The following is a 16,415-nucleotide window of genomic DNA, read 5'->3' as shown; positions in this document are numbered from 1 at the left end:
CCCTCTGGCAGAAGGCTGCGTCATTTGCTCCATCAGGACCAAAACCTCACGCCAAAACCTTCGTCCTCAGCTGTTGGCGTCCTCAACTAGGCCAAGAGTTTACACTGACTTGAATTACTTAATGTATTCAAACAATTTGCATTTTGCACTAAATTACAATACTGTATCTTTACCATATCTGTCTGGTGGTATCTGTACTGTATCTTCTGTAATATTTGTATTTTATATTGTAAATTACAGCAACTTATATTTTATTTTATATTTAATTATATTCCACTTAGTATTGCTAGTTTATGTACCCTTAGTATAGTTAAAATTTAAGATTCCTATATGTTTATTGTATGCACCTTCCTGCCAAAGCAAATTCCTTGTCTGTGTAAACTTTCATGGCGAATAAATCCCTTTCTGATTCTGAATCACTTTTGTAACCATTTGACAAGTTTTACAACCTTTCCATGTCAAATATGTGCTAGTTGTAATCAAGCCAGACATACAGCACAGATGGTTGGTCTCAGCCTCAGTAAATGTAATCAAAGCTTTGGGAGGAAGTTCATTCATTTCCAACCTAAGATATCTGAAATACAGTCGTGACATCTTTACATGTTGTCTCCTTATAACTGGATGTATAGTAAGACTACTGTAAATGTCTATGGCTTGCTAAAGTACATCATGTCATTTGATAATTTATTATACAAGATAATTAGGTCTTACATTTCAATGGACTGAATAAGATTAAGATACTAACCAGACTGGACAATAATGACATTTCAAAGTCATTATTGTATATTATGTACTACACCCAATGTTGTCTTTCAAATAAAAACAACTTTTTTCCTTTTCTGGAGAACCTATTCAAAATTATTTCTAGGATATAGAATGAAACAGGATTTTCATTTTCACACAAATTTGGCATGTGCAAACTGCATGTTATAAAGCAAAAAAACATATTTAGAAATGTCCTGTGTTTTGCAAAAGAGACATAGAGACCGGGGGCAAGAGAGTGCAAGGGTAAAGTCAAACTGTAGACTCTTGTCTCTAATCCATTTCCTTTAGGAGAGTAGTCCACAATTAGCTTCTGCTTGCTAATCACTCTCCACTAGATATAAGGAGTCCCACAGAGCAGCATCCATGGACAGACAACTTCCACCTGTGGGGTAAGATACTTGTTATATGAACATCCTTTTTATTGAGATCAGGCACATAGATAAAACTTCTAACACTTTGTGCTTATTACGTTGTAAGTAGGTTTGCCTTGCCCATATACAAGAAATATTAGTCAACTATTATGGACAAACATGTAAGATTGAGTTTTTAATGTAAAGACAGACAATGTGATTACATTACATTTATTCATTTAGCAGACGCTTTTATCCAAAGTGACTTCCAAGAGAGAGCTTTACAAAGTGCATAGGTCACTGATAATAACAAGACCAAAAATAGTGATACAATACATTTAGTCCCATAACTGAAATACTATTTTGGGATGACAAACTTTTGTTTACTATAAGATATTGGATATTGGAAAGTATGTTCTTGTTCTTGAACAACATTTTGTATTTACAGTAAATCATGTTTGTTGTGTAGCAGGGATGCACCAATTTATTTTACATTACCAATAGGTATTGCCCCCCCCCCCCCCCCCCCCCCCCAATTTTTTTAAATATCTGCCAACTACTTAAAAATGGCTGATTACTTGTGACCAATTGTGATGTTTGAAAAGGCACCATATGTGTATACCATATGTGGTCATTTGTCCTATGTCTGAATGGGTTATACATTTTTTGTTAATCAATTATATGAAACAATAATTTAAAATTAACCTAAATAAAAATGAGCAGAAATTAAAAGCCTGCATCAGAAGGACAAATTTGATAAAAAGTTCTGACTTTGTAGAAATGTACAGTAAAGTCAAAATATCAGCATTAGCCAATTTTGTTATGTGAATATGTCTTCATTTTCTTATAAGTGCATCCCTACTATTTAACACTCACATGGGATGGGAGGTAGAGCAATGGCATGTAAATGTTGTATATGTTGTGGTTGTGTTATTTCTAGATACATTTCTCAAAAAACTCTAAACAAACATATTTTACAGCACCATCTAAGAGTCAATTTCATCTGGGAGGGGAAAAACAGGTGAGACATAGTTTGATGCTACATACATGTATATTGCTCAAAACCAAAGCACCATCAGTATATCTACCACTGTCATTGTATAAAATGAATTCTTATATTTTTTTATTTATTCTACACCTTTTGTAGGCTTCTGAGGCCTACTTACTTTACAGTAATATACAGTAAACGCATTCATCATTTAAACTTTCAGCTCCACAGGATAATTATTAATTAATGAGAACGGGCACATCATTTAAAAAAAGAAGCAATAGATTTTGTAACAGTGATATTTTTTTTCCTCAGTAAACCGGCACCATGAGTACGGACGCGGAGATGGCCATATATGGCAAGGCCGCCATTTACCTTCGTAAACCTGAGAGGGAGAGGCTTGAGGCCCAGGCTGCACCATTTGATTCTAAGAATGCCTGCTATGTGCCTGATGTCAAGGAGTTGTACCTCAAGGGTCTGGTTGTTAAGAGAGATGGCGCGAAGTGGGATGTGAAAGTCCTTACCACTGAGGAGGTAAGAGGATACTTAGCACGGAATGAAAAAACAATTTGGTGGACTTGTTTCTGTACATCTAGATTTTGCAGCTACAGTTACTGACACATGTAAGCTGCTTAAAAACGTACAAAAACTATGAAATATGATTGAAATTCACTTCATATACAGTATTCAATTAGTGTAGGCTTCATGCATGTAATAGACATAATCTTTCAGGTTAAAACCTTCAAAGAAGACGAAGTCTTGCAGATGAACCCTCCTAAATATGATAAGATTGAGGACATGGCCATGATGACCTACCTCAGTGAAGCTACTGTCCTGTATAACCTCAAAGAGCGTTATGCCGCATGGATGATCTACGTAAGAAAACTACACATATGGACATGATCCACCTTAAGGAAGCAAATGACACCCTCAGAAAATGAATACTCCAATCGCAATATTTCCCTTAACTCTCTGCTCATATGCAGACCTACTCTGGGCTCTTCTGTGCCACGGTGAACCCCTACAAGTGGCTCCCTGTATATGACATGGAAGTGGTCAACGCCTACAGAGGGAAGAAGCGCATGGAGGCTCCACCCCACATCTTCTCCGTCTCTGACAACGCCTATCAGTTCATGTTGACTGGTATGGACGCTCACTGATGGATGGCTGAATTCATAAATAGATGGACGGATGTATTCTTACTTGCTTCTCGTATCACTTCCGACACATTTATTTGTCAATTTACTTTCAGATAAGGAGAACCAGTCAGTCCTAATCACGTAAGTTTAAGACTTTAACTGAGTGTATATTTTATGTATACACTATATATATACTTATATGTATATACATGTAAAAATGGTTGTGATAAAAGACTTAAGAAGCTTGAAAATACTTATTTTAGTTCATGCACACTAAATCATATTTTTATAATCAAATAAACTAGTGGAGAATCCGGTGCTGGAAAGACTGTAAACACCAAACGTGTCATCCAGTACTTTGCCACAATTGCTGTTTCTGGAGGGAAGAAGGAAGTAATACCCGGCAAAATGCAGGTATGACCTTACATACACTATATATAGTGCACATAATGAATTGTCGACCCACCATTGTTTTCAGCCCCCCAAAAAAGTTTTTCCATGGTACAGTTCAAGGGCGTATGTTTAATTTGACATGAAAACTGTAAATATATCCTCCCATTTTTTATAAAGAAAATTACTGGCTGCATCATCAGTTTTAAAACAAATCTGTCCCCCCACATTTAAAAACAAACATACTCGCTTCGTATACGGTAGTTACAATATAGTTTATATCTTCAAAATATGTTGTCATTCTTGACAGCTGTCCTGTTGAAGTTTTACACACAGCATATCATTAATAAGGCTGTTAGTATGTTACTTATATAGCAACTTAAGAGGTTAAGGATTTATGACATTTGCACTTTAAGTGGGGGGTACTGTGTTAACTCTGACCAAACATTTTAAACTAAAGGTGTTCAAAGATTATATAGAAACAGGGTTAGACCTAGTCTCGGGTAAGGCAGGAGTGAATGATTAAAGACGAAGTGACAAGAGAAATATTGTGGAATATTGGTGATAAGTCTACATAACCAACTGGTTTGTCTCCCTTCAGGGTTCCCTTGAGGATCAGATCATTGCAGCTAACCCTCTACTGGAGTCCTACGGTAATGCCAAGACAGTGAGGAATGACAACTCATCCCGCTTTGTAAGTTTGGAGGGAAAATATTTATTTTCACATTAACTTGGAAATCAATAGGATTAATTGAAAAATCCCTCTCTATGCACTCTTTCAGGGTAAATTCATTAGGATTCACTTCCACATGAATGGAAAACTGGCAAGTGCTGACATTGAGACCTGTAAGTTAGTTTGGATTGTTTCCCAGTTGATCCTTTAAATAAATGTTGATGTCCATTCAAATTGTTCTCATGTTTCTCTATCCTTTCCAACCATGTCTCTCACAGACCTGCTGGAGAAGTCCAGAGTAAGTTTCCAGCTGCCTGATGAGAGAGGCTACCACATCTTCTACCAGATGATGACCAACCACAAACCAGAGCTTGTTGGTGAGGCAATGCAGGGATTAAACAAACGATATATTCTGAATGTACACATGCCTTGGGTGATAATCATTTTAGTTTTGTCTCCACAGAAATGTCACTTATCACCACCAACCCCTATGACTACCCCATGATCAGCCAGGGTCAGATCACTGTGGCCAGTATTGATGACACAGTTGAGCTTGATGCCACAGATGTAAGTCACTAAAAGAGTTGAAGTTGAAAATGATAATGTACTGGTGGTTTACTGTAAACTTTCTTTTCCCCTCCAGGATGCCATTGACATATTGGGCTTCACCGCTGAAGAGAAGATGAGCATCTACAAGTTTACTGGTGCTGTCATGCACCATGGCAACATGCACTTCAAGCAGAAACAGCGTGAGGAGCAGGCTGAGCCAGATGGCACAGAGGGTAAGCCAAATTGTTTGTATTGATGTTCTAAAGAGCATTCATTTATCTATATTCTTGTGATAAATATTGCACTCTGATGCACATTGCTCCTTTCTCTCCCCAGTGGCTGATAAAATCGGCTACCTTCTGGGTCTGAACTCAGCTGAAATGCTGAAAGCCCTGTGCTACCCCAGAGTGAAGGTCGGCAATGAGTATGTGACCAAGGGTCAGACAGTGCCTCAGGTAAAGCTTTAAAAAGCATCAGAGCAATTATTTTAACTGACATGCTGTTAGAAATAAAGCTTGATTGTAATATCTTTTTAGCATAGTGTTTTTTCAATTATTACAGGTAAATAACAATTCATAAAATGAAATTAATGTTTAAGTGGAACCAACATTATAACACAGGTGACCAATTCAGTGAGTGCTCTGGCCAAGTCCATCTATGAGAGGATGTTCTTGTGGATGGTCGTCCGCATCAACCAGATGTTGGACACCAAGCAGCCAAGGAACTACTATATCGGTGTGCTTGACATTGCTGGTTTTGAGATCTTTGACGTGAGTTTGAAAAATTATTCGAAATACATTCACAGGTTTATTTTGTGTGTCATTTAACAATACAGATAGGATCTACTCTATGTTAATGATTTAATTTAGAAAAACAAAAATCAAGTGCAGATAAAGTAAAAAAATACATATGGTATGGTGGGATTGTTCAATAAAGTTCTGCCAAACTTTGCAAATCTATAGTACAACAGCATGGAGCAGCTGTGCATCAACTTCACCAATGAGAAACTGCAACAGTTCTTCAACCACACCATGTTCGTCCTGGAGCAAGAGGAGTACAAGAAGGAGGGCATTGTCTGGGCTTTCATTGACTTTGGCATGGACTTGGCTGCCTGCATTGAGCTTATTGAGAAGGTGAGGTGTCTGTAAAAACTGTGGATGTTTCATACCTGCCAAGGATACAAGGTTATTCATACATGCAGATCCAGTATGAATAAACTGACTTTTCTTACTTCATATCACAGTGCTTATTATATGTCTTATTCAATTATGCCATTTCAGATAACTTTTATACACAGTATATTTGACTGATCAAGTATATTTCTACACAGCCAATGGGCATCTTCTCCATCCTTGAAGAGGAGTGCATGTTCCCCAAGGCTTCAGATACTTCCTTCAAGAACAAGCTGTATGACCAGCATCTTGGCAAGAACATTGCATTTGAGAAGCCTAAACCAGCAAAGGGCAAGGCAGAGGCCCACTTCTCCCTGGTCCACTATGCTGGTACAGTGGACTACAATGTCACAGGCTGGCTGGACAAGAACAAGGATCCCCTGAACGACTCTGTGCTTCAGCTGTATGGAAAGTCCTCAGCAAAACTGTTGGCCACGCTCTATGTTGCTGCTCCACCTGAGGGTTAGTATGGTTGAATTAGATTACAAACACACAGGTTTATACATTGAACATATTAACATTGAACATATTACAATTATTTGTTAATGAATTAACAGTATCGTTCAAGCAACAAGACATACATTTATTATGATGTTTAACTCCTTACACTCCTATAACAGATACCACAAAGAAAGGAGGCAAGAAGAAGGGAGGTTCCATGCAGACTGTGTCCTCTCAGTTCAGAGTGAGTGAGGTTTTAAAAATATATATCATTTGCAATAGTTTCATGCGGTGATGTACTTTAAAATTTATGAGCATTTCAGGTCTATTATGAATAGAGTAACAATGCTTTACAACAACCTTACAGGAGAACTTGGGCAAGCTGATGACCAATTTGAGGAGCACCCACCCTCATTTTGTGCGTTGTCTGATCCCCAATGAGTCAAAGACTCCAGGTAAAACATAGTGTTTACGTATTATTTCTCCAAAGTCACTATTACTTTAAACAGAGTACATTCATTTGATTATTATTTCTACGATTAAGTTCCGCAAAGTAAATAGCTGACCCTAAATGTTTCCAGGTCTCATGGAGAACTTCCTGGTTATCCACCAGCTGAGGTGTAATGGTGTGCTGGAGGGTATTAGGATTTGCACAAAGGGCTTCCCCAGCAGAATCCTCTATGCTGACTTCAAGCAGAGGTAATGTTACACACAAATGTAACAAAGATATGGTAGATAGATAACAACATAGCAATTAATAAAACACATTTCTCCCCATTCAGATACAAAGTATTGAATGCTGGTGTAATCCCAGAAGGCCAGTTTATGGATAACAAGAAAGCATCTGAGAAGCTGCTTGGGTCAATTGATGTGAACCATGAAGAGTACAAGTTTGGACACACCAAGGTAACATACCATACACTATTGATGATGGGATACTGGCAACTTGTGTTTGTGACCTACAGAGGTTATTAAATATTAAATTGATCTGGTAAATATTCCAAATGTAGTTTGAAGTTTTCAAGAGCAATCCAACAATCTTAATAATGAGACCAGAATATGTCTACATGTGAGAAATGTACTGTATTATAAATCCTCAATAAGTCCTTTCATTGGCATTTATTTGATCCTAACATCATACATCACTTTGCTTTCTATTTAGATAGCAATAAGTTAAAAGTAGAGTTGTTTATGTTGTTTATTTAAGTTTTGTTTTATACCTGTGTCTCAGGTGTTTTTCAAAGCTGGTCTGCTTGGTGTCCTTGAGGAGATGAGAGATGAGAAGCTTGCTACTCTGGTTACCATGACACAGGCTCTTGCCCGTGGATACGTGATGAGGAAGGAGTTTACCAAGATGATGGAGCGGAGGTGAGATGGAAATGATGACAGGAAAAATATTGATTCAAGTGCATTCAAATCTTGTTTTTAGGGAGTGATACATTTCGTTTTACTATGAAGCTATTGTTAGAATAATGATGTAAACTTGTCATTTTGGAATGATGGCTATCATGGGCTTGATGGAAAGATAGACTTTACATGTAGGAATGGGTTAGGGTTCGAGCTAAACAATTACTGTATCTCTCATTATCAGAGAGACTATCTACACCATCCAGTACAATGTCCGCTCCTTCATGAATGTGAAACACTGGCCATGGATGAAGGTTTACTACAAGATCAAGCCTCTCCTGCAAAGTGCTGAGACAGAGAAGGAGCTGGCCAACATGAAAGAGGACTATGAGAAATGTAAAGTTGCTCTTACCAAGGCTGAGGCTCGCAAGAAGGAGCTGGAGGAGAAAATGGTGTCCCTCCTGCAGGAGAAGAATGACTTGGCTCTCCAAGTTGCATCTGTGAGTGAGCCACGCACGCACGCGCACACGCGCGCACACGCACACACACACACACACACACACACACACACACATACACCACATCCAAGTCTAACTAACCTCTGTTATTCTCAGGAAGCAGAAGGTCTGAATGATGCTGAAGAGAGATGTGAGGGTCTGATCAAGAGCAAGATCCAGCTGGAGGCTAAACTCAAAGAGACAACAGAAAGGCTGGAGGATGAGGAGGAGATCAATGCTGAGCTGACAGCCAAGAAGAGGAAGCTGGAGGATGAGTGCTCTGAGCTGAAGAAGGACATTGATGATCTGGAGCTTACACTAGCCAAAGTGGAGAAGGAGAAACATGCCACAGAGAACAAGGTATTAACATCTCACCAATATCCAAGCAGTATTTTGTTCAAAACACCAAACAATAGTTTTCACTTGAACTAACTTTGTCTTGTGCAGGTTAAAAACCTGACTGAGGAGATGGCATCTCAAGATGAGAGTGTTGCCAAGCTGACCAAGGAGAAGAAAGCCCTTCAAGAGGCCCACCAGCAGACACTGGATGACCTACAGGCAGAGGAGGACAAAGTCAACACTCTGACCAAGGCCAAGACCAAGTTGGAACAGCAAGTTGATGATGTGAGTCAAGTTATCTTTTCGTGCACAATTTGGGGTTTTAGCCAACTTTGCCTCTATTGGTATAGAATGTAATCTCATATAATGAATTGGTTTTAGGGATTCAGTAGGACAACTAACTAATATAACGTGTTATGAATACATAGCTGGTAACAACAAAAACGTAATTATGAGAAATGTGTTTTGTCCTCTAGCTTGAAGGTTCTCTGGAGCAAGAGAAGAAGCTCCGTATGGACCTGGAGAGAGGCAAGAGAAAGCTAGAGGGAGACCTGAAACTAGCCCAGGAGTCCATAATGGACCTGGAAAACGACAAGCAGCAGTCCGATGAAAAGATCAAGAAGTAAGTATTGTATAATCCTTAGAGACGTTCTAGACATTGTATTGATTTCATTTACTCCAGCAATCATTACATTGAATTTCCACTTCAACATAATAATTTCGACATCCAATGTTCAACCCTATCTATAGGTCATGCAGTTCACATTGATTATTCATATTAGTCACCTTGGAGTAATGCAATAATAAAGACCTATGAAACTGAGTTTTGGTTCTAATTACACTAATCAGATAACGAAGATTACCTAATTGAATATCTTTATCATTAGGGATAACAAGGCTTTTCTTTTGAAATACGGCCACTACTTTACTACTATAAAAATTATGGATGTGCTTTACAATTTAATTCACACGCAATGATACAAAACCTGACATGGATTCATGTGTGCACTAAAGGAAGGACTTTGAGACCAGCCAGCTCCTCAGCAAGGTTGAGGATGAGCAGTCTCTGGGTGCCCAGCTGCAGAAGAAGATCAAGGAGCTCCAGGTGCGCTGTAGATGCTAAACAAGTAACATTTCCTGGTTTTGCCTTGATGATATTATACTTGCTTGTGTTTGAAAGCCACCTTGTCTATTTAGTCCTTTTCCTCTTGTATGTGGGCCAGAATTTTTACACATTGATGCTGAATGTTTATGTCTACTGTAGGCTCGTATTGAAGAGCTAGAAGAGGAGATTGAGGCTGAGCGTGCTGCCAGGGCCAAGGTGGAGAAGCAGAGGGCCGATCTTTCTAGGGAACTTGAGGAGATCAGTGAGAGGCTGGAGGAGGCTGGAGGCGCCACAGCTGCTCAGATTGAAATGAACAAGAAGCGAGAGGCTGAGTTCCAGAAGCTGAGACGTGACCTGGAGGAGTCCACCCTGCAGCATGAGTCCACAGCCTCAGCCCTGAGGAAGAAGCAGGCTGACAGTGTGGCAGAGCTGGGAGAGCAGATCGACAACCTGCAGCGCGTCAAACAGAAACTGGAGAAAGAGAAGAGTGAATACAAGATGGAGATTGATGACCTTTCTTCTAACATGGAGGCAGTAGCTAAGGCTAAGGTCAGTGATACAAATAAACCTAAACAGAAAGATAGAATTGATGTAAAATTGTACCAAGTAAGCAAAGGATGGGTTTTAGAGTGGGTTACAGAGGTTTATCTAAAGCCTTTTTATGTTCACATGTTTACTGATTCTAAATTCCCTCTTAAAGGCACATTTTGTAATTTGATATAATTTACTACATTTTAACAATTTAAAGATTTCACAACTTCAATTGTAAAACATTGTGTTACACTTAACAGTATAAAGAACCGTAAAAAAACCCTATGGGTATCTATTAGGGCTGTGAAAAATAACGTGTTAACACGTTATGATTCAATTACAGGATTAATTTGTTATTTTTGTTTAACGCATTTAACGTAATATAACCACAATTCCACCCAATCTGCAACTTCTGGATGCGAAGTTTGTGTTCCAAAAGAACTAAGATGGAACATCCAATAAAACCAAAGTGATATGCACACTCTGCGGGAAGACGTTATCGCTCTGGAGAAGAGCGTCTGCTAAATGACTGAATGCTAAATGACTGAATGTTATCGTTTCACCGAAGCGATGCCAGCCTTAAGTAACCTATACCACCTCAACGCGATGCATGCGTTGGTCGGCGAGGGGAGTTCAAGTAGAATGCGCCAAACCACCCTTACTGAACAGCGTAGGGCCCTCACTAAGTCTGCCTGTGACAAGGTGACTAGCACAGTTGCCAAATGTATTGCAAAAAGCTGTAGACCGATTGATATTGTTGAGGACGAGGGGTTCACCAAAGTTTTGCGAGTGGCAACGGTTGACTCGAGCATCAAGGTACCGCAAAATCAAAGACGCACACTAATGAGAAAAATTTGGAAAATCGGTAATATGTAATTCGTCATGATTAATCCACAGAAAGTTGTGATTAATTTGATTAAAATGTTTAATCATTTCACAGCCTATGTGATTGAAACATGATGATTGTTCCACAGGGCAATCTGGAGAAGATGTGCCGTACCCTTGAGGACCAGCTCAGTGAGATCAAGACCAAGAACGATGAGAATGTTCGCCAGGTCAACGACATCAGTGGACAGAGAGCCCGACTCCTCACTGAGAACGGTACGGGACATATTTGTTCAAAGGCCTACATGCAGAAACATGTTCCACAAGGTGTATATTGAAAACAATCAAAACAAGTATAATGGAGAATCAGACCCAAGGAAGAGCTTCCTTAATTCCCCACAGGTGAGTTTGGTCGCCAGCTGGAGGAGAAGGAAGCCCTGGTGTCTCAGTTGACCAGAGGCAAGCAGGCCTACACCCAGCAGATTGAGGAGCTCAAGAGGCATGTTGAGGAGGAGGTCAAGGTAAAACAACCAAAGAAGCCCTATGTTGATCAACTATGACAGGTTTGCAAATACTCTTTTTTGGTCCCTTACTACTTCACCCACATCTCCAATTATTTTCCTCTCAGGCTAAGAACGCACTGGCCCATGGTGTCCAATCTGCCCGCCACGACTGTGACCTGCTGAGAGAGCAGTTTGAGGAGGAACAGGAGGCCAAGGCAGAGCTACAACGTGGCATGTCCAAGGCTAACTCTGAGGTGGCTCAGTGGAGAACCAAGTATGAAACTGATGCCATCCAGAGGACAGAGGAGCTGGAAGAGGCCAAGTAAGTCCAAAACAAATGTAGTGTTCCTTACGCTCACAATATAGAAAGTTGATAGTAATTCATAGTACCCCACCACTCCAAGTTTGCACTCAGGACAGAACACCATTGCAATACTTTTTGTGTCAACAGAAAGAAGCTGGCTCAGCGTCTCCAGGAAGCTGAGGAGACCATCGAGGCCACCAACTCCAAGTGTGCCTCTCTGGAGAAAACCAAGCAGAGGCTGCAAGGGGAGGTGGAGGACCTCATGATTGATGTTGAGAGAGCCAATGGCCTGGCAGCAAACCTGGATAAGAAGCAGAGGAACTTTGACAAGGTGAAAAATATTGTGCCAGTTCTAGTTTTTGATGTAATTGTAAGTGTGGAACATGGATGGAACTAAATCTGGCTTCCAAACTATATTGTCATGCTCATGCCCTGCTTTTGTGCCTTGAGCCTAACGCATTGTTTACATGTTGACGTTAATTGTTAAAGGCTACTTTTGTGTGTGCTTCCTCCTAGGTTCTTGCAGAGTGGAAGCAGAAGTATGAGGAGGGCCAGGCTGAGCTGGAGGGAGCTCAGAAGGAGGCTCGTTCTCTCAGCACAGAGCTCTTCAAGATGAAGAACTCCTATGAGGAGGCTCTTGACCAACTTGAGACTCTGAAGAGAGAAAACAAGAACTTGCAACGTGAGATAAATGTAGCGTGTGGTGCTTTTGTATTATTGAAAAGAGAGAATTATTTCCTATTTCACCATCTCATTAATAATAGTTGATTTACAGAACCATCAACTGGGGGATAACAGTTTCCTGTTGAACTTGTGTTGGATCCAGTAGACTAAGCTTGCTAAATGAACAACATTCTCTTTCAAATCACAGAGGAGATCTCTGACCTGACCGAGCAGATCGGAGAGACTGGCAAAAGCATCCATGAGCTGGAGAAGGCCAGGAAGACTGTGGAGACAGAGAAGTCTGAGATCCAGACGGCTCTGGAGGAGGCTGAGGTACAAACTCCCCACAATTTACAGAATGAAGTGTAAATGATAAACATTCTAAGGATTACCACAATTAAGAATGACATTTGCTAAAACATTCCTTTATTAGGGAACACTGGAGCATGAAGAGTCCAAGATTCTGCGTGTGCAGCTGGAGCTGAACCAGATCAAGGGTGAGGTGGACAGAAAGTTGGCAGAGAAGGATGAGGAGATGGAGCAGATCAAGAGGAACAGCCAGAGAGTGCTGGACTCCATGCAGAGCACCCTGGACTCCGAGGTCCGCAGCAGGAATGATGCCCTGAGAATCAAGAAGAAGATGGAGGGAGACCTGAATGAGATGGAGATCCAGCTGAGCCATTCTAACCGCCAGGCTGCTGAGTCCCAGAAGCAGCTGAGAAATGTTCAGGGGCAGCTCAAGGTACTGTGAATGTTGAGCATAGTGATGAGTAGACTGCAGTGAACTACATTAATACTTACTTCAGACCATTACTGCAGATCTACACACAAAATGGGGGGTCAAATATCCATCTCAGATCATATTTGTTTGGAAAAACATGGGTGCATGTATATAGAAGGGCAATTCATATCATCCTTACAAAGAACAGTACACCTTCCAGTGCAAACAGTAATGCTGAAGCAGTAGCGTACGGTTTAAGAAATACTGTACACAGCAGCATCTTCTCATTCTTCTCTACACTCTGTGGTGATTCTAGGATGCCCAATTGCACCTGGATGATGCCGTCCGGGCCGCAGACGACATGAAGGAACAGGCTGCCATGGTGGAACGTAGAAATGGTCTGATGGTGGCTGAGATTGAAGAGCTGAGAGTGGGTCTGGAGCAGACAGAGAGAGGCCGCAAAGTGGCCGAGCAGGAGCTGGTGGACGCCAGCGAGAGAGTGGGACTGCTGCATTCCCAGGTGTGGACGACACACACAAACACATATACACATAGTTAAATACCATTCACAGCAAAGGTTTTGAATTTGCTATATCCATGTCTCTCATATGTCTCCTCCAGAACACCAGCCTGTTGAACACCAAGAAGAAGCTTGAGTCAGACCTGATTCAGGTGCAGGGAGAGGTGGACGACATTGTCCAGGAGGCCAGAAATGCTGAGGAGAAGGCCAAGAAGGCCATCACTGATGTGAGTCTAGCTAACTAAGTATCACAGTACAGTCTCTATTAAGTCACTACTTTACTTACACCATCATTAAGGCCATAGCAAAGCAATATGGAACCACCATATCATCATACAGTAGCCTACCCCTATGGTAGCATACCTTCCGACCTTGTGGCCATGTTCTAGTGATTGTGTTCACAATTCTAGTGTCGACCCCCTGATTCATCTAAGTAGAATGCAGAATTGGTTCGATGGTGCTGATTCTTACGCAGTTCAGTTCTCACAAGGCTTTGTTTGTTGGGTCATTCCACCAGTATATGGACTACTCTAGATAACATCATTCTGTATTGTGAAATCATTTTAGTTCATGTAACCTGGTACAATATACTATATGTATGTACAGTTCAACCAAGCTGTATTCTGTTGTTGCAGGCGGCCATGATGGCAGAAGAGCTGAAGAAGGAGCAGGACACCAGCTCTCACCTTGAGAGGATGAAGAAGAATCTTGAAGTGACAGTCAAGGACCTGCAGCACCGTCTGGATGAAGCAGAGAACCTAGCCATGAAGGGTGGCAAGAAGCAGCTCCAGAAATTGGAGTCCAGAGTAAGTTTGCAACGTTAAATTATCCCTGTTGCCTTGAGAAAGGTTAAATATTCTTAAGTCAATATTTAGCCAATATTAAGCCAAAGGTTAAATATTCGTATTATTTTTCCCGGTATAATTCTGTTAATAAGGACCTTTTAGCATGGGAGTGATGGATTCACCATGAGCTCCTGTTCTCCACCCAGGTGCGTGAGCTGGAGACTGAGGTTGATGCTGAACAGAGGAGAGGTGTAGATGCAGTCAAGGGAGTCCGCAAGTATGAGCGCAGAGTCAAGGAGCTGACATACCAGGTAATATAACAACCCACTCACTACACGGAGCATATTTATAAAATCTGCATAGTTTAGAAAAATCATTAGTGTGTGTGTAATTAGAAAAAAATTCCTCTCTGCATCAGACTGAGGAGGATAAGAAGAATGTAACCAGACTTCAGGACCTGGTGGATAAGCTGCAGCTTAAAGTGAAGGCTTACAAGAGACAGGCTGAGGAGGCGGTAAGTCTAATAACTTATTTGAGCCTTGCTTATGCAAAATAAAGCTTTCCTAGCTTTCGGTGTATATCTCTATGGCTTTACCTATGGTATTTTTCTTGTCTAAATGATTGCTGCAGCAAGCACATTTTCAAAGTTTCTAAGAAATCTTTTTAAAATGAATTTATCGCAGGAGGAGCAGTCCAACTCCCACATGTCCAAGTTCAGGAAGGTTCAACATGAGCTGGAGGAGGCTGAGGAGCGTGCCGACATCGCTGAGTCTCAGGTCAACAAGCTCAGAACTAAGAGTCGTGACACTGGAAAGGTAAAGATCTCCTGATGTCACACCAAGGGTTTAAACAATAAATAAATGCATTACAGTGTTTCAATTCAATACAATAATTTCCTGTTTTTTTCGTTCTTACAATCAGGCAAAAGAAGCGGAATAGACACTAACCTGTACAAGACCCTATACCTAAACATTGCTATGTTTCATAAAATATGCTTTACATAGTGATACTTTGAGGTTTAATAAAATAAAATAAACAATCTTCAAAACGTCATGGCTTGTGGATTTGTTGCAGGGGTGAAGAAATGTTGTCTACGGTTGCACAACTTTGTACATAGCAATTAGTTTACACAGGTCAATAAAGCCCACAAAATTTCCAAGTGCATCCAAATCATGTTTAAAATACAGAGATTTACAAGCTTTTCTTGACTACAGCTTGTATGGTACTTAAACATAGGTCTAAGAATATAATTGTACGCAGAAGGAAAACCAGTTAATTCGCATTCTAATTTGAATTACATTGTTCCAAATAAATGTGTTGTTGCGGTAGCTACAACATGTATCTATAACTTAAATGACTTTGAACTGCACTTTCTCAAATTCCTTCTTGGAAATGATCTATTTTCTTGACTACAGCTTGTATGGTACTTAAACATAGGTCTGAGAATATAATTGTATGCAGAATATAATTGTATGCAGAAGGAAAACCAGTTAATACACATTCTAACTTGAATTACATTGTTCCAAATAAACGTGTTGTTGCGGTAGCTACAACATGTATCTATAACTTAAATGACTTTGAACTGCACCTTTTCAAATTCCTTCTTGGAAATGACCTCTACACGTACTATAGTCTGTCAGTAGTGTTAGGAGAAGTAATATATTAGTTATTACCTATTACTGTTCAGTAAATGTAGTGTGATTAAGTCATATGATTACTTTCTGTACAAAGTAATATTATTACTTATTATATGGCAACGACGGTACGAGCTTTCTGATTGGCTAATGGGTAGTCATGCCAGACGCGTA

General features: G+C 40.3%; 1 protein-coding gene across 1 annotated transcript; it reads left to right on the top strand.

The window, feature by feature from the left end:
* The first annotated feature begins 1,080 nt into the window (after nt 1–1,080).
* Nucleotides 1,081–15,655, top strand: LOC146300727 (myosin heavy chain, fast skeletal muscle-like). The gene is made up of 41 exons (XM_084705250.1): nt 1,081–1,154; nt 2,096–2,136; nt 2,419–2,637; nt 2,836–2,979; nt 3,090–3,246; nt 3,356–3,383; nt 3,548–3,656; nt 4,234–4,326; nt 4,415–4,478; nt 4,584–4,682; nt 4,769–4,872; nt 4,949–5,087; nt 5,191–5,309; nt 5,475–5,624; nt 5,817–5,987; nt 6,185–6,488; nt 6,647–6,711; nt 6,835–6,922; nt 7,049–7,166; nt 7,250–7,373; nt 7,699–7,835; nt 8,059–8,314; nt 8,429–8,671; nt 8,759–8,935; nt 9,127–9,272; nt 9,665–9,755; nt 9,915–10,304; nt 11,261–11,387; nt 11,514–11,632; nt 11,740–11,936; nt 12,066–12,249; nt 12,435–12,600; nt 12,790–12,914; nt 13,015–13,323; nt 13,619–13,822; nt 13,924–14,049; nt 14,458–14,628; nt 14,814–14,918; nt 15,026–15,121; nt 15,291–15,422; nt 15,529–15,655. Exons 3-41 carry the CDS (start codon nt 2,431–2,433, stop codon nt 15,544–15,546), a joined length of 5,802 nt encoding a protein of 1,933 aa, XP_084561376.1. The 5' UTR covers nt 1,081–1,154; nt 2,096–2,136; nt 2,419–2,430; the 3' UTR covers nt 15,547–15,655.
* The last annotated feature ends 760 nt before the right edge of the window (nt 15,656–16,415 follow it).

Source organism: Hypomesus nipponensis, chromosome 2 (assembly GCF_054491055.1).
Source record: "Hypomesus nipponensis isolate SF chromosome 2, ASM5449105v1, whole genome shotgun sequence".
In the NCBI taxonomy this organism is placed as follows: domain Eukaryota; kingdom Metazoa; phylum Chordata; class Actinopteri; order Osmeriformes; family Osmeridae; genus Hypomesus; species Hypomesus nipponensis.
This window is presented reverse-complemented; position numbering and strand designations above follow the sequence as displayed.

Excerpts from the sequence above, each read along its gene's own strand:
- LOC146300727 (XM_084705250.1), top strand. The coding sequence starts at position 2,431 with ATGAGTACGGACGCGGAGATGGCCATATATGGCAAGGCCGCCATTTAC. Across the intron at positions 3,384-3,547 it reads AACCAGTCAGTCCTAATCAC|TGGAGAATCCGGTGCTGGAA; the intron begins GTAAGTTTAAGA and ends CAAATAAACTAG. Across the intron at positions 3,657-4,233 it reads TAATACCCGGCAAAATGCAG|GGTTCCCTTGAGGATCAGAT; the intron begins GTATGACCTTAC and ends GTCTCCCTTCAG.